This window comes from Aythya ferina (genome assembly GCF_964211825.1).
Source record: "Aythya ferina genome assembly, chromosome: 2".
NCBI lineage: Eukaryota > Metazoa > Chordata > Aves > Anseriformes > Anatidae > Aythya > Aythya ferina.
This window is the reverse complement of record NC_140297.1, coordinates 48078093-48100671: the sequence shown is the minus strand read 5'-3', so window position 1 is coordinate 48100671 and position 22579 is coordinate 48078093. Positions and strand designations below refer to the sequence as shown.

The 22579-nt window shown below is 42.6% G+C and overlaps 1 protein-coding gene across 1 annotated transcript in view; it reads left to right on the top strand.

Moving 5' to 3' along the window:
- The first annotated feature begins 9351 nt into the window (after positions 1 to 9351).
- Positions 9352 to 22579, top strand: part of CTDP1 (CTD phosphatase subunit 1) — an 87699-nt gene continuing 74471 nt past the window's right edge. The window contains exons 1-2 of the mRNA XM_084508918.1: positions 9352 to 9804; positions 22310 to 22393. Coding sequence (XP_084365044.1) covers positions 9452 to 9804; positions 22310 to 22393 — 437 coding nt within the window. The 5' untranslated portion in view covers positions 9352 to 9451. The remainder of the gene's footprint in view (positions 9805 to 22309; positions 22394 to 22579) is intronic.

Sequence of the window (22579 nt, the reverse complement as noted above, 5' to 3'; positions counted from 1 at the left end):
TTTTTTTTTTTTCTTGGGCTGAAGAGTCGTGGCAGTGGTTTTAAAGGGAAGGGAAAGGTAAAAGGTTTTGGTCACAAAACATTTCTCACATCTGTTAAGAAGGGCTTTTCAACTATTTGCTGTTTTTCATCTCTGTACGTTTTCCAGTGGAGGTAGGGACCCCCTAGGACATTCACACCTGTAGATTATTAGGCAGCAAAGTGTCTTTGTTAACCACCACCAATGGACCTCAACAGGTCACAGGAGTCTGCTGAACACAGGCTGCAAATAACTGCTCTAAAGTTTTGCAGTCACAAACAGCTTCAACTGCCTGACAATTTGTCTGTCCTTTCTGGCTGATGGTCTGCTCTAGAGCTTGAATGAATTTCTGCTCTTACGGCACAAAAATTTCTGCTATTAGCTTCCATTCACTTTTGTCCCAAATGAATCAACAAGAAAATGCCTTGATATATTGTCCTTCTGCAGAGGAGGGAAGGGATGTTGAGTTTTACATATCCCTGCTAAGGACAGGGAGAAGCGCTTCCAAGTCACACATTTCAAAAATCTTTGAGCTCCAAGATGTGAAGCCTGACTGTCATGGCACCAGGGGAGTAGCCTCAACAAAGTAAATTATGGTTTACATTATGACTAAGGACAAATACCTGAAGGGTTTTCAAGGGCAGGACCAAAAGGATGTGTCTGTGCTGAGGTATGTACGAGTAGCCATACTCATGTAGGTGTGTATGTGATAATCTCTTGTATGGATGAGCTGGCCTGAGCCAGTTTGTATACTGACATATAGGGCCATGCAAAAATTTTCTGCACTCCTAAAAATATACCTATGCAGATTCATCAGTGTAAAACTAACTCCTGTTGTAGAGAAGGGGCAGAGGGGGAGGAAAGTAACAAACTTTTCTTTTTTTTATATATCCTTTTCTTTCAGGTTGCCCAAGAAAAACAAAAATTGAGAAGCTAAATTAGCCTCTTCTATATTTCCACTGAAGAGCACAGAGCTTTGCCAAATGTATTTGCCAGAAATATCTGAGCATGAAGATTGCATTTTTTCAAAAAAGAGCCAGGTGATGTAAAAGTTGGTGAAAGCACACATTTAAGCTGCCTGCAAATTGATTATTGTGGTGCTAATAATTTGTATTTTCTCCTTTTGAAGGCAATTAACAATATTCGTAATAGTTCAGTGTGAGTGAGATCAAGCCCCAGATGTGCATTTTATTGTATTCTTTGTGTTAAATTCATTCCTTTAGTTGCATCTGCAAAAGCCAGCAGAAAACCTGGCAGAAGGTCCTTGGCTGAGCAGTCAAGAAACTAGAAACAGGAAAGGATTGCCACAATGGAAGCAACCCAAACCTCTTTTACACAGGGTGTTCACATGGAGCAAAAGCTGCTATGGCTTCTGATGATAAGTCCTCCAGGCTTTTCAGGAGGTTAAAGCTTAACTTTCTACTGGAAACTCTCAAAAAACAGGATGACGTTATTTCACTTCCCCAAGTGAAATCTGCCACTGGTTATCACAGTGGGTGCAATGAGGTGTCTGGATGTATATAGCACAGAAGAGCTGTGAGAGCTTTTAAATATCTCCATAATTTCTTGGAATATATCAAAATGCAATACCACCTTACAAACTTCTTGCACTTAGGATGTAAATGACTATTAACTCCCTGCCATAGCGACTGGCTGATCTGGGACTCTTGAACAACCTCTGTGTAACTCCTGAGTAGTCCAGGAGTTAGTCCAATCGTGTAATTGGCAATGGGATTGTCTAGCACCAGGGTAGCTGGTTCATGCAAATCCTCACCTACAGGCAAATGAGGAGAGTGACTTTGCTCAGACACCCTGCATTGCAGCTGCATACCCCGGCTTTGGGATGGAGTGGGGTCCTCAGATTGCTGTCAAGCTGCTGTCACATCCTTCTGCAAAGCAAGCCACAGCTCTCCTGGGAACAGTGAGGTACACACTGTGTGCTTTGTGGCTCTTATCCATTTGCAGATTTCAGTAAGTACATAGAATCATAGAATATCCCAAGTTTAAGGGACCCATACAGATCACCAAGTCCAACTCCTGGCACCACAAAGGTCTACCCAGAAATTCAGACCATATGACTAAGAGCACGGTCCAAACGCTTCTCAAACTCTGACAGGCTCGGTGCCGTGACTACATTCCTGGGGAGCCTGTTCCAGTGTGCAACAACCCTCTCAGTGAAGAACCTCTTTCTGATATCCAGCCTGAACCTTCCCTGCCTCAGCTTGACACCATTCCCATGGGTCCTATCACTGGTCACTAAAGAGAATAAGTCGGTGCCTGCCCCTCCACTCCCCCTGGTGAGGAAGCTGTAGGCTGCAATGAGGTCTCCCCTCAGCCTCCTCTTTTCCAGGCTGAACAGGCCCAGTGAGCTCAGCCACTCCTCATAGATCTTCCTGTCTAGGCCCTTCACCATCTTTGCAGCCCTTCTCTGGACACTCTCCAACAGTTTGATGTCTTTTTTTGTACTGCAGTGCCCAGAACTGCACACAGTACTCGAGGTGAGGCCGCACCAGTGTAGAGTAGAGCGGGACAATCACTTCCCTCAAAAAACTAACAATGCTGTGCTTGATGCACCCCAGGGTACGGTTGGCCCTCCTGGCTGCCAGGGCACACTGCTGGCTCACGTTCAGCTTCCTGTCAACCACAACCCCCAGATTCCTCTGTGCAGGGCTGCTCTCCAGCGTCTCATCCCCCAGTCTGTACCTAAAGACAGGGTTGCCCCATCCCAGGTGCAGGACCTTGCTCTTCATGAGGTTGTTGGTTGCCCAGCTCTCCAATCTGTCCAGATCTCTCTGCAAGACCTTTCCACCCTCAACAGAGTCAGCAACTCCTCCCAGGTTAGTATCATCAGCAAACTTACTCAAAATACCTTCTAGTCCTACATCCAAATCGTTTATGAAAACACTGAAGAGCACTGGCCCAAAAATGGAGCCTTGGGGGACCCCACTGGTGACCAGCCGCCAACCTGATGTTGCCCCATTTACCACAAGCCTTTGAGCCCTGCCCATCAGCCAATTGCTCATCCATCAGATGATGTTTTTGTCTAGCTGAATGCTGGACATTTTGTCCAGTAGGATCCTATGGGATACTGTGTCAAAAGCTTTACCGAAATCCAAAAAGATCACATCAGCTGGTTTCCCTTGATCGACTGGATTGGTGATCTTATCATAAAATGATATCAAATTTGTCAAACAGGACCTATCCCTTGTGAACCCATGTTGGCTGGGACCAATGACTGCATTGTCCCCAGGTGTGCTTCAGTAACTCCCAGGACAATCTTCTCCATATTTCTACCAGGCACTGATGTGAGACTGACAGGCCTGTCGTTGTCAGGGTCTTCTTTCTTGCATTTCTTGAAAATTGCTGCATGTTGCTTGTAGACTCCAGGAGGTTGGCCAACTTGTACTTTACATCCTCCCAAAGTTACTACATAACAGATATTAGTGTGGTTTAAAGATGCTGTGACAGGATTACAGCATCAAAATCTGAGTATGAAAATATTCAGCCAAGTCATCTTTAAGAGTCATTATATAATGCATTTTGAATATTTATTATAGCAAGAACACCCAAAGTAAGGTAACGTTTTTTAAGAGAAATTTCGCTAAGCATGTTTCAAACATAGAATCACAGAATGGTTTGGGTTGGAAAGGACCTTAAAGATCACCCAGTTCCAACCCCCCTGCCACGGGCACAGATGCCATTCACTAGACAGGGTTGCTCAGGGGCTCATCTAACCTGGTCTTGAATACCTCCAGGGATGGGGTATCCACAGCTCCTCTGGGCAATCTGTAAGTGCCTCACCACCCTCTGAGTGAAGAATTTCCTTCTAACCTCTAATCTAAATCTCCCCTCTTTTAGTTTAAAACCATTACCCTTTGTGATAGGTCACTACACTGTCTGGTAAAGAGTCCCTCAACTGTTTCCTGTAGGCCCCCTTTAGGCACTGAAAGACTGCTATAAAGTCTCCCTGGAGCCTTCTCTTCTCCAGGCTGAACAGCCCCAAGTCCCTCGGCCTATCTTCAGAGGAGAGGTGCTCCAGCCTTCCGATCATGCTCATGGCCCTCCTCTGGACTCACTCTAATAGGTCAATGTCCTTCTTTTGCTGGGGGCCACAGAGCTCAATGCAGTGGTCCAGGTGGGTTCTCACAAGAGCAGAGCAGAGGGGGAGAATCACATCCCTTGACCTGCTGGCCATGCTTCTTTTGATGGAGCCCAGGATACGGTTGGCCTTCTGGGCTGCAAGCACACATTGCCAGCTCATGTTGAGCTTCCTATAAAGCAACACCTCCCAGGTCCTTCTCATCAGGGCTGCACTCTAACCATTCTCCATCCAGCCTCTATTTTGTGTTTGGGACTGCCCTGACCCAGATGAAGGACCTTGCACTCGGTCTTGTTGAACTTCATGAGGTTCACACAGGTCCAGCTCTCAGGCCTGTCCAGGTCCCTCTTGATGGCATCCCTTCCCTCTAGCACATGAGCCACACCATATCGCTTGTTGTCATTGGCAAATACGCTGAGGATGCACTCAATCCCACTGTCCATGTCACTGATAAAGATGTCAAATAGCACAGGTCTCAATAGCAACCCCTGAGGAACACCACTCGTCACTGATCTCTACTCGGACATTGAGCTGTTATCTGCAACTCTTTCAGTGTGACCATGCAGCCAATTCCTTACCCACCAAGCGGTCCGTCCATCAAATTGATGTCTCTCCAATGTAGAGACAAGGATATCACATGGGGCAGTGTCAAATGCTTTTCACAGGTCCAGGTAGATACTTAAGTAAACAAACTACCAAATATCTCCTTTACCTCCTTAGAAGTAAGCTGTACTGAGTGCATGTACTTTTTAAATTGCCCATCTATCACTTTCAAGAAATGCTTCCCTACAAGGCTTTATCTAAAACCCCAGTGCTTTCACTTGGCAGTTATATGAAGCTGATATCTACAGCATATGCTTTTGTTCACACAATGTATTCAAATGCATAGGCGTGTTAGAATTCTGATGTTCTTTTTGAACGGAAGTCTGGGAAAAACATCTGCCTCTTGATGGAAGTCATCTAGTATTACCAGACATGAAGTCAAGCATTTTAACACAGTGTATTCCTTAGCATTATACTTAAGGGAATTACAGATTCTTCCCCTAATGTTCTCATTATACACCATCTCAGAAACTTTCCCTTGCACCTACCTAGGATTGATCAGTGCAATTATTTTGTAAAGCTTTGCCTCAGTGCATTCAAAGTAACCAGAAACAATAATTATTACGTAGATTTCATTTGTTACTCTCCCAGCTGAGATTTTTGTCTGCACAACTACAGGTGAAGAGAAAATCACAAAATAGTTTCTGTGGAATGAGAGGCTGCAGAGGCTTTCTGAGATTAACATTGCTGTAGAAGCTGCAGTACCCCCTTGCTTTGTTCCAGAGATAAGTTAATGGATCAGTGTTGGTAAGGCAAAGTAAGTTCTTCTTACTTCATTCCTTGCCTATAATATCACCTATTCTAGCCCTGTGTGGCTATGCACTGTTAGACTTCAAAGTCACTGAATTCTTACATACATCAAGCCTGTCAGTAAGGGATCGAATATTTTCTATCCCTATGCAACCAAGGAGGTCTGATTGGATAGATATGATGCTGAAATACAAAGAAGCTGTGTGGTAGGCCACCTTTCAAAAAAGCACAGGCGTTCAGAAAGCTGCATGAGATTAAATGTGAGTATTGGGTGAGGGAGATTAGCAGGCAAAATGGAAGCAGACTAACCATAGGTCTGAGATATTTGTAGGGCAAAGTGACATCATTTTTATGACATGGCTCTTCTCTGCTGCCAAGACTCACATCACAACATACAATAAGGGGACATTCAGTACCGACAAATACAGTTGTTGTTTTTGTTTGTTTGTTTGTTTTGTTTTGTTTGTTTTTAACTGAGGTCATCTTCAAACAAAGGGCAAAGATGATTATGCTCAGGGAATCTGGAGATAATCTGCTGTCTTTTCTGGTTTCTCTAAAGAGGTTATTTCCTCTGGCAGAAATAGAAAAATAAATATATGTATTGCATGAACATGAAGCTGGTCCTTGATGCTTTATAGTATTTTAGGAGGGTCCTGCCAATAGTTACTCATTCACTGGTGGTTTGTCCAAGGGTCGACACTACGGCCAGTATTGATGTCAACGATGGGACAGAGTGCACATTCAGCAACTTTCCAGATGATACAAAGCTGGGAAGAGTGGGTGACAGTCCAGAAGGACTTTGTTGGGCTGCAGAAATCAGCAAATAGGAACCTCATCAAGTTCAAGCCAAGGAAATGCCAAGTCCTGCACTTGGGGCAGAACAACCCCATGTACCAGGACAGGTTGGGGACCAGCTCTGGAAAGCAGATCTACAGTAAAGGCCCTGAGGACCCTGATGGACACCAATCTGACCATGAACCAGCAAATGTGCCCTTCCAGCAAAGAAAGCAACAGTATCCTGGGCTGCATTAGAAAGAGTGCTTGCAGCAGGACAAGGGAGGTGATCATTCCCCTCAGCACTAGTGACACCACAAGGGCTGTACTGTGTGCAGTACAAAAGAGGCATGGGAATACTAGAGCGAGTGCAGCAAAGGGCCACAAACATTAAAAGACTTGGAGCATCTGTCACATGAGAAGCAGCTGAGAGAGCTGGGACTGTTCAGCATGGAGAAGACTTGAGGGATCAATGTGTAAAAACACATTGAGATTGTGTTTGGGGTGGAAAGGAAGGTTGATAAAGAGAACAGAGTCAGACTCTTCTCAGTGTTGTCCACCAACAGGAAAAGACGCAATGAACACAAAATGAAATATGAGACATTCCAGCTTTTTTCGCTATGAGGGTGTTTCAACACCAGAACAGGTTGCTCAGAGAGGCTGCAGAGATTACCATCCTTGGAGATACTGAAAATCCAACTGGACACCCGTGAGCAACCTGCTAGTTATCCTACTTTGAGCTGAGGGATGAGGCTATTGATCTCCAGAGGTCCCGTCCCACCTCAGATACTGTTCCAGTCTTTCTTTGACTATCATGCCTACCAATCTTGATGGAACAGGTTTTTTTGCTAGACTTGGAAGTCTACAAAGGCTTTAAGAATAGGGAAATACCTGATCAATTCTCCTACTCCTTGAGACTCCCCCTCTTCCTTTGCACTCCTTAATAGGAGCAGTCCCATAAGGCAGGCATGGAATAATTGCCAGAGGTGACTTAGAAATTAAACTTATATTCACATTTTAAAGAAAAGGGACAGGATTCAGGAAGCTTCCAGGGTGGAGTGTAGTTGCATTCCATAGAAGTTTGCTAGGCCGCCAACCCTAGATGTTGACCACCCCAGAGGAACTTGGTGTGCTGACTCTGAGAAGAACTATATGGAGGGTGGAGTGGAGTGAGGAGTGGAGCCAGGCTCTGTGATAAGATGGGAACTTGGTTGTTCTTGTGCACACTGAAACCAGTAAGCTCTGTATTTATTACCCTGGGCCAACAGCCTGTCACATTTTTGACAAAATGCTGTCCTTTTGGTGAACTTTGCCCATTATAATACCAAAACACACCTCTGTCACAAAGGCTACCCACCTCCAAGGCGTAACCACACCTCACTGTGCTTGAGCTTTAATTTTTTTGTCTATACCTTTAAAAGCAAAGTGAGAAAATTTCACACCAATCATAACAAAGGTATGCATGACTAGAGTCACTCAAGCTCCACCTGACAGATGAAAAGTGATATAAATTAGCTTAAGGGAGAGAGGATGTTAGGGAAGATACCCTTGTGAAAGATACCTTCTGACTTCTGGGATCAGTTGATGGGTTGAGCCTCTCTTCCCCACCCCTATCAGGAGACCTTTGGGTAAGATTTGAGCACTTGGTTATGCCAAGGACCTCCCCTACAAACTTAGAAATCTCTATAGACTCACTTCGTATTTTTTAATGCGTTTGTAGCCAGGCTGTGTTACTCATACTCTAGGTATTTTCACGTGCTTTGCAAATGGTGAATTTATCACTGGCAATCCAAAGCACCTGTGTAGCTGTTTCTTCAATAAATTGCACTACTCGTTAATCTAGCCATGGTAGTTCTCATTGAACATGACCAAACTCTTTATGTGTGGCCGTGCTAATTCATGGAACGTGACAAGACTGAGGTTGTATTGTTATTTGTGCACCCATAATTGTGATAGTTCAGTACCCTGAACGCGACCAGACTTTTAACGATGAATTGGGCATCACTTTTAACATGGCAGCAGACCTCAGCCTGCTGCCCCTGAGCAGGACATTAACAATCCACCCCCCAAAAGGAAAAAGCCTGGATGCAAGCTAAAACATTGGCCAGGTGAGAGCCAAGGAGAAATGCTGCAAGGCAGCACTTCCAGGTGGAGCTCCCAGGTGAGCTCTAGTGACTGCCACTGGCCTCATCAGCGGTCACCGGTGGTGGTATAGATGCCAGTTTTCATGTGCAAAAGGACAATGATACGTTTCTTCAGGGCTGATTATTTTTATTTTAGATTAAGAAGTAGAAAATAGAAACAACATAGGTTGTAGAGACTACCAGACTCCCCAGTAAGAATTGTTTGGTCTTGTAGAGGAAGGAGTGGTAGGCAAAAAGGAAGCAGCTCATCTTTTATGAGGTAGCTTTACTGCATGCACGTGACAACATTAAAATAGTATTATTTAGAAGTTGAGGAATTAGGAAACAGCAGAACTAAGGCTCTAAGGCTACTAGTCCAAGCAAAAAGGACGAGGGGGAATGGGCTTAAGTTGTGCCAGGGGAGTTTTAGGTTGGATGTTAGGAAGAACTTCTTTACTGAGAGGCATTGGAACAGGCTGCCCAGGGAAGTGGTGGAGTCACCATCCCTGGAAGTCTTCAAAAGACGCTTAGATGTAGAGCTTAGGGATATGGTTTAGTGGGGACTGCTAGCGTTAGGTCAGAGGTTGGACTCGATGATCTTGAGGTCTCTTCCAACCTAGAAATTCCGTGATTCTGTGATATCCAGCGTTCAGTTTTAACTCCAGTGTTCAGTGTGTGGCCTTATTCTGCGCTGAGTTTCCTGTGCTCAAGTTTTCTTGTAACTCCCTAGAACACTGAGCACTGCACGGCTGGGACGCCATATTCCCCCTCGCCCTGAGGCAGGAGGACTACAACCCCCATCATGCCCCGCGCACCCCGCCCCTCAACAAAAACCCCGCAGCCCACAGGTGCACGCTGGGACATGTAGGCCGGAAGCGTGTTGCAAACGAGGCGGGGGGGGGGGGCCGTGGCAGGAAGGGGCGGGCACGGGCAGCGCGGCGCGGCGGTGCCTTTAAGCCCGGCGGGGTTCACCCCGCGCCTGCGCACGGCGGCCGCGACCTCGCTGCGTGTCGGCGCCGCCGGTGTGTGTCGGGGCGGCCGCGGCTCCCCCGCCGGGCGCGGCGTTGCCATAGCAACCGCGAGGATGGAGGGCGGCGGCGGGGAGGAGGCCGCGGCCGGCGGTGGCGGAGGCGCGGAGGGCCCGGCGGGGCTGGTGACGGAGATCCGCGCCCCGGGCCCGCGGCCGCTGCGGCTGCTGGAGTGGAAGGTGTCGGTGGGGGCGGCCGTGCAGATCGGCTCGGTGCTGGCGCTCTGCGCCCCGCTGCCGCCCGCCCCGCGGCCCGCTGCCCCGCCCGGTGCCACCGCCGCCACAGCCACCGCCACCGCCGCCGGCAGCCCCAGGCCGCAGCGGGCCGCGGCCGAGCGCAAGCTGAAAGCCGAGCGGCCCGGCGTGGTGAGGGAGCTGTGCGCCAGGCCCGGGCAGGTCGTCGCGCCCGGGTGAGTGCCGGCGGCCCCTGGGGGACGGGGGACGGGGCAGGGGGGAAGGGGGCGGGCAGGGCTGCCGGGCACCGCTGTTAGCGCACCTCTAGGTGGAATCGGGCTGGTGGGTTGCTGCCCCGCGCTTCAAGCACGTTTATTTATGTTTTTCCTCAACAGGAAGCCATCAGAAGCCTGCACTTCCTCTGTTTTATGGCAGCAAGCTGTTTTGTTTTACTGCAGGTCTCTGGTTGGTGGGTGGCTGCACCCAAACCCAAACTCTACCAATTGAAAAATAATTCCTCCATGCTAAACCTCTGTGCTTTTTCAAAGGGCCAGGAAAAAGCAATTGTTTTCTTATCAGAGGTTGTGGAGTCTCCTTCTCTGGAGATATTCAACACCCATGTGGACGCTTACCTGGGCAGCCTGCTCTAGGGAAGGTGCTTTAGCAACGGGTTTGGACCCGGTGATCTCTTGAGGTCCCTTCCAACCCCTACAATGTTGTGGTAGGCTGCATTTTGCTTGCTACAGAGAGCTTTATTCTTTCTGAGGTAAGGCTGTGGCTTTCCCGTTTTGCTGCATCAGTGCTCAGCTACCACATCTGCCGTGAGATGGATGATCTTTCAACCTTCAGTTTAGCACAAAGGTGCCGTAAATGCTAGGTCAGAATAAAAGCATCTGGAAAAATGCAGACCAGGATTTTCAAGCAGTGCATGTGTGATGAAATTCGTCTTGATAATGCTGAGTGGAGGGGGAGATAAAGTTGTCTTGTGTGTTTGTTACGTTAGCTAAGCGCTTGAGGGGGGAAAATTGGACCAAGAAGATGGTTAATATGAATGATTTAAAATACGTGGGTCTGATACAGCAGCTCTTTAGGTTTAGCTTTGTGCAATGTAAACTTCAGGACTTGAATGCACTGATTTTTGTGCGCTGCTTATGTTGGTTTGTTCGCTCTTGATTCACTTGACTGTAATTAGCAAGTGCTTCCTTTTGAAACAGTTAGATAATAAATTACTGTTCTTTAGTACTGTCGTTCCAGGTTTCCAAAATTGCTTGTTTCTGAAACCGATAAAAGTTAGGTTTTAGTATTGGCTATTGTCAGCCTTTACTCTTCTGGAAGTCTGAGCTTTCAGCATTATTTCTTTATTACATGCTGTAATGTTAGCTACTGAGTAAATATAAAATAAAACTTCAATTGAAGAGGTGGAAAAAGCGTGACCTGAAGGGAGTAGAGCTGGTCAACAATTGGAGACATCACTGCTTTTGTTCAGTAACTTAAAAGGTTTTGTTTGGTGCATATTTGATTTCTTGCCTGTGACTTGTCATTTTGTGGAATGGAAATGATAACATAAAACTATCAGCAATATTTAGATGTATATTAAGGTTGTTTGTTATTAAAGTACTATAGTGATTAAGGTAGGCAACATAGCTGAAACTTTTTTGTTATTTCCAGAGGATACGCTTTTTTGTCCTTTCCAATCCAAGCTCTCTGGCTTCGCAGGTGCTGTTTGCTGCTTTCAAACAATTGGGTCTGGCCACTTTAGCCCTGAATTCTCTGCAAACCATATGTGCAAATATTTGCCAGTCACTTAAATGCTGTAGGACACTTAAATGCTGTAGGACTCTTTCTAGTCCAAATGTTTTTACTTTTATTTAGAGCATGAAAATGTAAATTGATTAAATCTTTTTTTATTTGAGGATAAATAACATGACTAAGTTCTTACCATGTCGGTTTAGCCATCTTTATTTATGAAAATAATTGTTTTACAGCACAGTTCTCTTAAGAAGATGCATTTCTAATGTTTGGTTTGTGTTTTTTTTAACCTGTCAGGCACAAGATAAAATCTTTAGGCATGTGAAAAGAGCACACCACGTATAGCACTTAATTTTTTTTGTTACTTGGTTTGCTACTTGTTGGAATAGGTCGTGGCTTTAGCAGTCCTCTTCAGTCTGTGTCATCCTCTCTGAGTGTTCCTAGTGTGCACTGTGTTGGAAAAAATAGTTAAAATGACTGATCTCTTGAACTTAAGAGGAAGCTTCTTCATCAGTTTTTCAGCAGGCTCTAGTCCTTGATCCAGTCTAATATATTGGCGTGCAAAGAGGTGTCATCACAGAGAAAGGGGATGGTGCAGGGTGACACCGACAGCCTGAGGCAGGCAGGAGGTGGCTGGTGCTTATACAAGCATAGCTAGGTGTGCATCAAATGCCAAGGCAGGGCTTGAGAGACCAAGTATGACCTGTTGGAGGACTGTAAATAACATGACAGCAAGCAGTTAATGGAAGGTCTTTGATGTTAACAAAGCATAATTTACACCAGTGGCAGAAGCAACAAATAAAATGCCAAAAAGTGTTGCACTGCTCTGTGTATAGTTAGTGCTAGTTACCCGTCAAAGTTAACCAGTTTGGAGCTGCCACTGGCACGTCACAATTCTGGGCTGGGTCAATATTTTATGTATTTGTGTAAATGTTTGTAGTGTGAAACACTTGACCCCTTTCAGACCCTAATGATGGGATGGACTGCTGAAATTCTCTTGCATGGTTTATATTAACAGAATCTTCCAAAAGATTTATTAGCAGTACATTTAAATTGGACATTCTTCTGTCTTGCTGTATACCCCCTAGTAGGTAAAATGTGTTCTTTTACAAATAAGTATATGAGAGTATCAAAGTCATGGTTAAATGCATGTGGATTCTGATCAAGCCAAGGTTTTATCTTTTTGGAGAAGATAGTAGGAAAGAGGTGGGAATGTGTTCTCTTATTTAAAAAAAAAAAAAAAAAAAAAAAAAAAAAAAGGCCAAGTAACAGCACAATAATCTATAGTTTTTAATCTAAGAAAATCTTCCTTTGGTTATCTAATGTTACAAAGCCTCAGGACTTCATTTACCACACAAGATGAGAAGGACTTGTAACCCTGGACCTCAATACCTTTAATTTTGCAGCCTTCAAGAGGAGGAAAATACAGATGAATTATACTTTTTGAAGTTATGGGACTTGTAACAAACTATAAGAAAAATAATTTGCTGTTTTGGTCAGATGCAAATTTTTTCACAATATCCTGTCAAATATCTAATGAGCTTATTAGAGCCTGAAGAAAATCTCGTTACTCAGTACGGTTGAATAATACTTAACTTATTTACTATATTTACTTAGTTCCTTTCTATATTTGGATTCATTCAATTTTTTATAGTAAGTTATGGTATGCATTCTTTGCCACCTGTGTTCTGTGCATCCTTTATTTCTTTCTTATACTGTGAGTGCTGATATTAGGGAAGCTGCTTTTAATGCATCCGTCTGGAGTTTGGCTGAAACTGATATTGAAAAAGGTCCAAGCTCAAAGCCAGGGGCTTCCTTACTTTCTTCTATTCCTAGTTCTCTGGTATCCAACAAGATAGGAGCTCACGTTATAGCGAATGCCATGGGAGGGTCCTGCAGGAAGGTTGAGGTTTTTTCTTATTGTTTTGTTACCATCTATTTTCACAAAATTTGTAGGACCTTTGTTATCTCAGCGAATCGACCTGCTCAGTGATGTTTGGTTGGAATTGGACCTCAGGCGCAGAAGTCACCAGGAGAGAGGCAGGACAATGCACCGTGTGGTTATAGTGGTGTTGTGCGTGTAGTTCTCCTCAGCATGACTTTCTTCGGCCGTAGTTTCAGGATTTTTTCTGGCTGATGGGGGAGGTGGCTGGTAGGCATGCTCACATTTCTGTGTGCCTCCAGTTTGCACCGAATTGTGTGTTGGAAATCATGTAGCTGAAGCTGGCTTGCCCTCCCTTCTTGCTTTTCAGCCTTCCAACCCAGCCTCCTAAATGATCTGTACTCATCAGTACCCTCATTTAGCTCAGTAACTGCTGTAGGAGTGTAGTGTGGGGAAAGGGAGGGCAGAATTAGCTTTTCAAGCAGTAACCAGCATTTAGGTCACATCAAACTGGTTTTGTAAAAGCCATTGCAGTCCTTAAGGGGTTTAATAATACTTTGAAATCAAGAAATAATGTTATTGAGGTTGTATATGTCCCATACTGCATTTCATATGATGGTCTTTAGTAACACGTTGCTTTTATGCTTATAGGGTTTCTCCCAGACCAGGGAAATGTCTGTTCTCAGAGTTCTCACTACAAGTTGGTCATCTTCGTTGGGTGCAAGGACTTTGCCAGTGTGTGTGAGCACAGGCAGAATCCTGTGGGTCAGCAGAGTGACATAGCTCATTGGACTATTTTATGCATTTCAGTGTAGATCTATAAGATGAATGTAGCTCTTTTCTTTTAAATACTATGTGTTTGTAGGTGTCTGTGCTGGAAATCTGTTTTGCTTTTTCCTGGGCTGCAGTGGATTTCTATTCAACTGCTGTCTAGGTAGTTTCTTAGCTGTATTTTTGAGCTTTGCTTCAATACCATATTTGTTCAGAAAACCAGGGTCTTTTCAAAGGCAAGCCTACATGTTGTTTCTTTCTTAATTACAAGACAAATAGTGTCCTGAAGATAAAACGATGACTGTGCGTTTGGTGTTAACCTAAGGTCTGACCCTAGCAGGGACCCTAGCCTTTCAGATCTTTTTAAGTCAGTATTACCCAGTGGAAGACTCTTCTTAGCTAATTTGATAAACCAAGATTTGAAGTCCATAAATAAAAATAAATATGGGTTGATGGTATTGCAAATTCTTAAACACTACCGAAAGTGTACATAAATATTTCCAGCTGGGACTTCATAGCCTGAAAGTTCAGGAAAAGAACTACCAGCCTTTCATTATGGGATCTCTTTTTCGGAAGAATGAAAGATAATTCATAGCAAGTTGTCAATAAAATATTTTTATGAGAAGTGTTCTTTGTTTTGTGTAGTTAAAAATGTTAGTTTTTAATGTCTTCTAGCACATGTGAGTAGTTTAAATATGGAGAGGATGCCTTAACGTATAGGGGAGCATAGTAGAACTTCCTGAAAAGCAAGTGGTATTGTGTTACAGGTTACAGTTGAAGGATCTTGATTGCACATTCTGTTCAGGTATTGTTTTGCTGATCCCAGACCTACGGAATTGGAAGTCTCACCATTGGACAGTAGTGAAAGGATATTCTTGCTAACAGGAGACATTTTCTGGTCTGCAAAGTTTGTTGGAAAGTAGAAAGGCGATCACTTTGTTGGTGTGGAGCAGTTAAGTACTGTGTGTGTAACTTCTACTATGAAACTTGGGGTGAGAATGTCTTGCTGTATCGCCTAGTATGGTGAAATGATACTCAACAATGATGTGTTTTATCCAGAACCTATATTCACGTATCTAATGAAGAAGTGCTTGTTATCCAAAAAGATGAACTCTTTCCAGTTAGTAGAAACTACTTCTGTTGACCTTAGAGTAGCCTTTTGGTGAGAAGGAATTAGCCTGAGTGAAATGCGTGAGAGCACACTGTATCTTTTCTGATGCTTTCTTCATCACTGGCCCTATTAAAAAGAAGGGGGGGGCGGGCAGGGAAGGAAAGAAAGACAGAGGGTGAGAAGAAAACATTAAAGAAATAAAACCAACATACCTTCAAAACCAAGAGTGAAGGCTTTTGTGATCTTTCCAGTTGTGGAATAATTGCCAGAGGTGACTTAAAATGTGAATGTAAATTTAATTTCTAAAGAAAAGCTACAGCATTCAAGAAGCTTTTGGGGTGGAGTATAGCTGCATTTCTTGGAAGCTCCCTAGGTTTCCAACCTTAGATGTTGCCCACACCGGGGGTGCTTGGTGTGCTGACTCTCAGAGGAACTATACAGAGGGTGGAGTGGAGTGGAGACACCACAGCCAGGCTCTGTGATAAGATGGGAACTTGAAGGTCCATCAGAACTGATAAGCTGCATACTTGCTATCTTGGGCCAACGGCCTGTCATGTTTTTGACAAAATGCTGTCCTTTTGGTGAACTTCGCCCATTATAGCACCAAAACATACCTCTATCCCAAAGGCTACCCGCCTCCAAGGTGTAACTACGCCTCACTGAGCTTGTGCTTTAAGTTTTTCTAGTCTATACCTTTAAAAGCAAAGCGAGAAAATTTCACACCATTCATAACAAGGGTATGTATGGCTAGAGTCATTCAAGCTCCACCTGATAGAATTTATATCATTTTTTCATCTCTTAAGGGAGAGAGGATGTTAGGGAAGATACTATTGTGTAAGGGAAAATACCATTGCGAAAGATACCTTCTGACTTTGGGATCAGTCAATGGGCTGAGCCTCTCCTCCCCCCTCCCACCCCCCCCCCATCAGACCACCTTTGGGTAGGATTCAAACACTTGGTTAATTGGGCATTGCTCCCAATGACTAATCTTTAACGTAATACAAGTGCAATGGGAAGGGGCTTTTACTTTAGTCATCTGATGTTATTGAAATAACAAGTCTAGGATAACTTGGCTGATGTTGGTTGACTTGTACAAGATGTCATTCATCAGCATTGTCTGCATCCAGAAGGACTCTTTCTCTTTACACACACTGTGTAAAAAGCTTGCAGTATACCACATAGATTTCTTCTTATAGATGTGTGAAAATGTTTTTCTTAGTATGCTTTTTAAAGTTAAAGGACAGATGGGATACTGACAAGGTATTATTTTGCTCCTAATCTTAAAAAAACAAACTGTTTTTTCTTGCCTTCCTGCAAGTGCTTTGAGAAATGCAGTCGAATACAATAGTGGCATCAGACATGCAGAGTAGAACTGAATAATGCACGTGTTTGCATTGTAGTGCTTCCTTGTTTAAAAGTTGCATCCAAAAACTTGTAGCATTCAGCTGGTGTGTAAGGCAAAACTTCTTGGTCCGAGGTTAGCGAAGTAAACTACATGAATTACCGTTCTCAGGAGAGGGAGTGGATGAGTGGTCCTAGCCAAAGAAGGCATTTTTAAAACAGGAAGGGAACTTAACCTTCTAGGTAACATATCTGTAGATATATATAGTATTTTTCCCTTTTTATGCTGAATACCCTTTTAAACTGTTGCACTCTGGTTTTGGAGTATTTGTCAGAATTTGGCACTTCCATGATGCTGTTGGTTATCCCTACAGCATAGTAAGGCACACGGGTGTTCCCAGCTTTGGAACTGCTGCTCCTTGCCTTGAACAGTGCTATGTAACCCATGACAGTTTTGTTTGTAAACCTTTTTTAAGGGTGTTAAGAGTAATTAAATTTTCCTGTATAGGTGTGTGTGTGTGCAGAAGGATGTATCAAGATAAAAGAGTATCCAAAAAAAAAGGAAAGGAGGAAGCTTATAGACTTGAGGATTCTGCGTCCCGTAATAAGCTTTCTCCTATTTTGTTTGTTGTTTGGGAATAATGGATGAAAGGACCATGATAGCTTAAGTGTGGCCTTCTTGAGAAGGGAGAAAGTAGTCAAAAGTTTGGGGATGATGTAATGTTTCCTTTTAATAGATGCAGCTTTCTAAAGTAGGGGGAGAGGTGTCAGAAAAAAATCTGGGATCATCCTGTGCACTGGAGGTGGGATAAGTCTGGGATGGTTGCCACTTGGCTTTGCAGCAGTTTAGCTGTGACTTACCATTGTCTTGTAACTTACATGAAAGTCAATCGATGTGTGGTTCAAGAAAACCCTGTACTTGTCATCCAAGGTATTTTTAATTGATTGTTCAAGGTCTTTGCTTCTTGGCAGATATTTTCAAGAGTTTAAAAAATAAAATCTGATGGTTAAGTATCTATGGAATTAATCTTTTGTGGTTGTTTCAAGGTGATTAAATACTTGAAAAATCCTTGCTATGAAACTGGAGTTCTATATAATGGAAGCTGTGGTTGGATGTTACAGTGAGTTGGGCTTGAGGGCTCTTTGAGGTGCTGCAGCCACATGCCACTCAACACTGTTCTGATGTAAGCTAACAAGAACATCAGTTTTTCACAAATTTCAGTGGATTAAAATGTAGAAACAGGCTTTAAGCTGAATGAGACTTCAGTTACATGCCACTTTAGTCTTACAACAGCTAAAATACTGTGTATTACTATGTGGTCTACATCAGCTGGATGATTGAGTAATACCTGGTATTAATAATCATGAGTCTGGTGTGTATTTGCTATTTTTACCTGCTCACAATTTGTTGATAACTTCTTGAGCATGCTGCAGGATGGCGCGTGGGGTGGGGGAAGAGTTTGATCAGTTGTTCATTGGAGTCTTCTTTTGATGCATTAGTACAGTTTTACGTCTGATACTAATTGCAAAATCATATGGCATCAGATAGAGGACAGCAGCTTGAAGTGACAACATAGCGACAACCGAGGAGTATGGGACACCTGTGGTATTTCTTCATACTGTAGTGATCCAAGGAAACTCAGAAATTCCTTGGCTTTTGATAGATGGTAGTGAAGTACAAGCAAGTATAAGGTGGTAGCTTTAGGACCTGTAATTGTCAGTTTTCCCACTTACACACTTGACAAATTGCCCTCTTTTTTTTTTTTTATGCCAGTGCTTTGTTCATTTAAAAAAGACTTTGTGAAAGGCACAGCACAGTCTCCAGAGCATGAAGGTGTTCCAGCTAGTCCTGAACAAACAGGGGAGGTAAATGCTAACAGCAGTGGCCTGGTCACTGTCAGGGGACAGTTTCAGGAAGTGAGGTGCTGAATCTGCCTGCATTTTATCCATGTGTTTTGGTTTGTTTACAAATATTTGCATCTTTTCCCCATCAGCAGCCCTTGCTGGATTACTCTGTTGGCTGCTTTGATACTAAACTCAGCAGCAAACCTGGACAGGGTTGACTGGTCTCCCACCTCCCAGGTTAGTGAAGTAGCCATTTCTGGATGTGCTTTCAAGAGGAAACTTAAGGGTGTGGTGAAGCAAAGCATCACCTTTCTTTGACAGAAAGCCATTAGATCAGTTGCCTGTGAAAAGGGTGCCCTGGTATAATGAAAGGCCATGGCTAACTTACTCTCAAGTTGGAGGGGTTTTGAATAACTTAGGATAACCCATCTGTTACCACATCATGCTAAGTGGACAGACCCTTAAAGTACGGGTCTTCATAAGTTTTTCTTAGGAGAGCTGTCATGGCCATAGCCTTCCTGTGCTGGTGTTGGATGGCACCTCCACACCCCACATTACTGCCTTCAGTTTTCATTGCTGGAAGTGTAAGATCATGCTGGGGGGAAAAAAAGAAAAAAGGAAAAAAAAAAAGTAAAACAACAACAAAGCACAAAGCAAATAAAACCTTTGGGGGTTGCTTTTTCTTTGTAGTGGGCTTGCTTCAGTGATCTAGTGAACTGTTTGAACTGAGGAGTAGCAAATTGATGAAAGAACAGATGCAAGAACCTTATGTGCTAACTCTCCCATTGAAATTAACCTACCTGGATCTGTAGCTCCCATTGCGTTTGTTACAGACTGCTGTGTTTTTGAGTCAATGCTAGTGACCAGGCTTTACAATTAGCAAAGGCATTGACTTCCGCTGTTAATGAAAACAAATGCTCATATCAGATTTCATGAAAGCTTTTTTGTTTTTCTTCCTCATGCTTCTGATTAAAAGCAGATGCACTTAAAAGGGTTGTTTTAGAAACAGACAAAATGTAGTAGTGTGGAAGTGCTGGGAGAGCAGTGATGGGCTTGAGGTCATCCAGTGCATCCTGAGGCCATTTACTAATGGTTGTCCCTGATCGTGATTGTTGCAACAAAAATAAAATTTTGCTATAATGGCACACCTAGTGTCTGTTTCTTATTTACAAGCATAAATGGAAAGAATGTGAATAAGATCTTAAAGCAGGTTTCCTTATTTACTTATTCAAGTTTTACTTCACTCACGGTTTATTTTTTTCACTTAAAAGAATCAGTGTGAGCAGTGCATACTGCTGTCCTGTTGCAGTCCTTCCTATTTCAACTTGGATATTGCAATGATCTACCCCCCTCCATATTCATCCCCCCAGTTTTATCTGTTAATCATCTTTGATCTTGGTCATTATATTTTGAAAATCCATCACTTCAATGGTGAAGGGAATGTCTTCAGTTCTGAAATTCACAAAAGCCATTTTTCTTGAGTTCTGTGGCTATTTTTATGCAGTATACTTTTACTAAATCTGCTTTTTTAGAATACACTTAAAACATATGTGCTAAAGTTTATATGGGTAAAATATTTGGATGTGCTTAAGCCTTAGAAGAACGTGGAGGCCTGGCAGTTGTCTTTGAAACATGACAATCTCAGTTGTACAGTGCTCACAAGTTCACAAGGGCAGAGTTCTTCCTCTGTCCTTTGACTTAAACATTATAGTGGAAATGGAATTAGGGAGGGTTTGCTATCTGACTTCTTGGCTCTAGCAAGCATCAGCAAATTAGGTGTTCTGCTCACGTTTAAATGTGCAGGGTCAGAACTGTTATTTAGCAGTGTGTTTGAGTATGTGACGATTTATAGAGATGCTAGTTAGAAAAAATATCAATGAATAATTTAGAACTCTCATTTTCTTATAAGAATCTCTGCTCTGTTGAGATCAAAAGTTCACGAGCTTGTGATCAGAATTTCTTGCATATCCTAATTTAACTCTTACCTCAGTTGAGGGTTACACCAGCCCCTCTGGTAGTAGGCTTGGAGTGTGATGTTACCTCATGTGCCAGGTAGAGAATATCTGAAGACATTTTTGCTTTCTGAGGTGTCATCAAGAGTTTTTGGTTTTTTTCCTGAGTTATTGAAAACCAATGAAGTTGGGGTAAGCACCAATACTCCAGTCATTGTAAGGTTTTTACACGTATTCCCATGGCTTCTGTTGTGTTTTGGTTTGGTTCAGTTTGTGGTTTTTGGCTGTTGACGTGTCTGTATAATTTCAGGTTCATGCACTGAACGCAGGTTAAAGATGAGCAATTCCGGCATGCTCATTAGTGTGACCTGGTAGCCGAGGGTAGGTGAAGAAGGAGCTTAGGGATGAACCAAGGCAAAGGAGAGCAAGGCAGGGATGTTTGTAAAATGGGGAGAAAGAAGGATGAGTCAAATGATGAAGTAATATAAACTTGGGGGGATGAGAGGGGATCTAAGTAAACAAACAACAAATTGCCAGTAGTTAAGGACCACAAAAATTGCTTGTCTCTTGTGCTGTTCCTATGCAGATCAACTGTCCATTACTGTTTGAGATCTAAGAATACATAGACCTTATTTATGCTTGTTTATATATTTGATTTCTATAATACTTTTATGTTTTATAAATATTTAGATATACTATACGTACTCTATTTAAAAAAAATGTAAAATGCTTACAGAGGAAGAGAAGGTGTAATTGGCAAGAAGTTGATGACTGCCATTGCAAAGGGACTGAAGCTGCCCTTTTGTAAATGAGAGTACTAGCAGTATGGTAATTTATGAAAATGTTTATTTAAATACGCCTGATCAGAATCTATCTTTCGCTTTCAAAGACAAAAATAATCCCAGCGTATGCATTAACTGCACTGCTGTTAGTAAGTAATCTCATCAAACTTTTGGTCACTAAGAAATTTGTGAAGTACTGGAAGCAAGCAGCTACATGCGTCATCTGAAGAGTGGATTTCTTCTTGGAATCCTCAAATGCCTAGTAGTCAAATCAATAAATGAGAGACTTGAACAAATGTGGAAGTTTCTTTCCCGGCGTTCTTTTTATTGTAGTGTAGATTTGAAATCTAAGAGAACACTACAACTAACTTATGAATGAAAGAACTTAATTTTTTTTCTACTATTTTTTTGTATTTCTGAAAAATTAGACGTTGCAGCCTATGGTGTTGGAGTTGGGGAAACTTTGTGGTGGCTGAACTATATCTGCCTGTTTTTTTTTTATTTTCTTCTTAAAAGTCTGTCTGAAAGATTAATTCCTTTAACTGTATTGAAGAAAATGGGAGGAGTCTCTTTCGATGACTATTCGGGTACTTGAGAGAGAAGAGATGATGGGTGTTTTCAAGACTGAATTTTGAGAACTAAATTTGAACAAAAGAGTACTTCAGTTGGATCATTTTACTGACAAGCAGATTTATTATTTTCTAAGCAGTTTAGAATAGTAAATATCACACTTACCTGAAGCATTTTGAGTTCTAATTTCTGGTTTGTTTTAGACATTGGAAGAAAATAAAATGTAATTTTGCCTGTCTGCATAAAATGTGACAACCTGAGGCTTAAGCATAACAAAATTAAAATATTTTGTTGAGAAGTCTAAAGAAATATGTTTCTGCCATGACACAAAAAGATAAACTACAACAAAATTGGTGTAGAACAGAAGAGTTTCCATATTTGATAGTCAGTAACATGTTAATGGGAACTGAGGCTAACCGAATGTAATCTGTTTCTGTGCTGTTTAAGCAATGCTTGTTTTGTTAATGCACTGAATTTCTTTGCTAAATTAAGGTTAGAGACTGACCGCTAAATATTTTAGTGACTTTTAAAGGTAGTAAATTGAGTAATTCAAACCAAATATTTAGTGTTGTATTTTTTTTCCCCCCCCTCTCTGTAGGGGGCAAGAGCACATATGTTAGGGGGACAGCATTTGAATCATAACCAAAATTATTTGAACTCTCAGTTTCCAGTCGGTAATCTAAGTGTCTGAAATCAACAGTAGAATTAATATGCTTGTGTTTTTTTTTTTCTCCCCAGGGGTGTCTTGGTGAAACTGGAAGGATGTAGCCATCCAGTTGTTATGAAAGGCTTGTGTGCAGAATGTGGCCAGGACTTGACTCAGTAAGTGTTCCAGATTTTTTTTTCCAGATTATCATTGTTTGTGATTAGGGCTTCAAGCTCTTCCTTTTCTCCTTTACTTCGCTTCTCTGTTCTGAGACTTAGTAGTTGTGAATCATATCTGTAAGTGGAATTGTGGAGGTATAGGTAATAGTAGGGAGGGAGGACAGTATTCATACTGCCTAACAT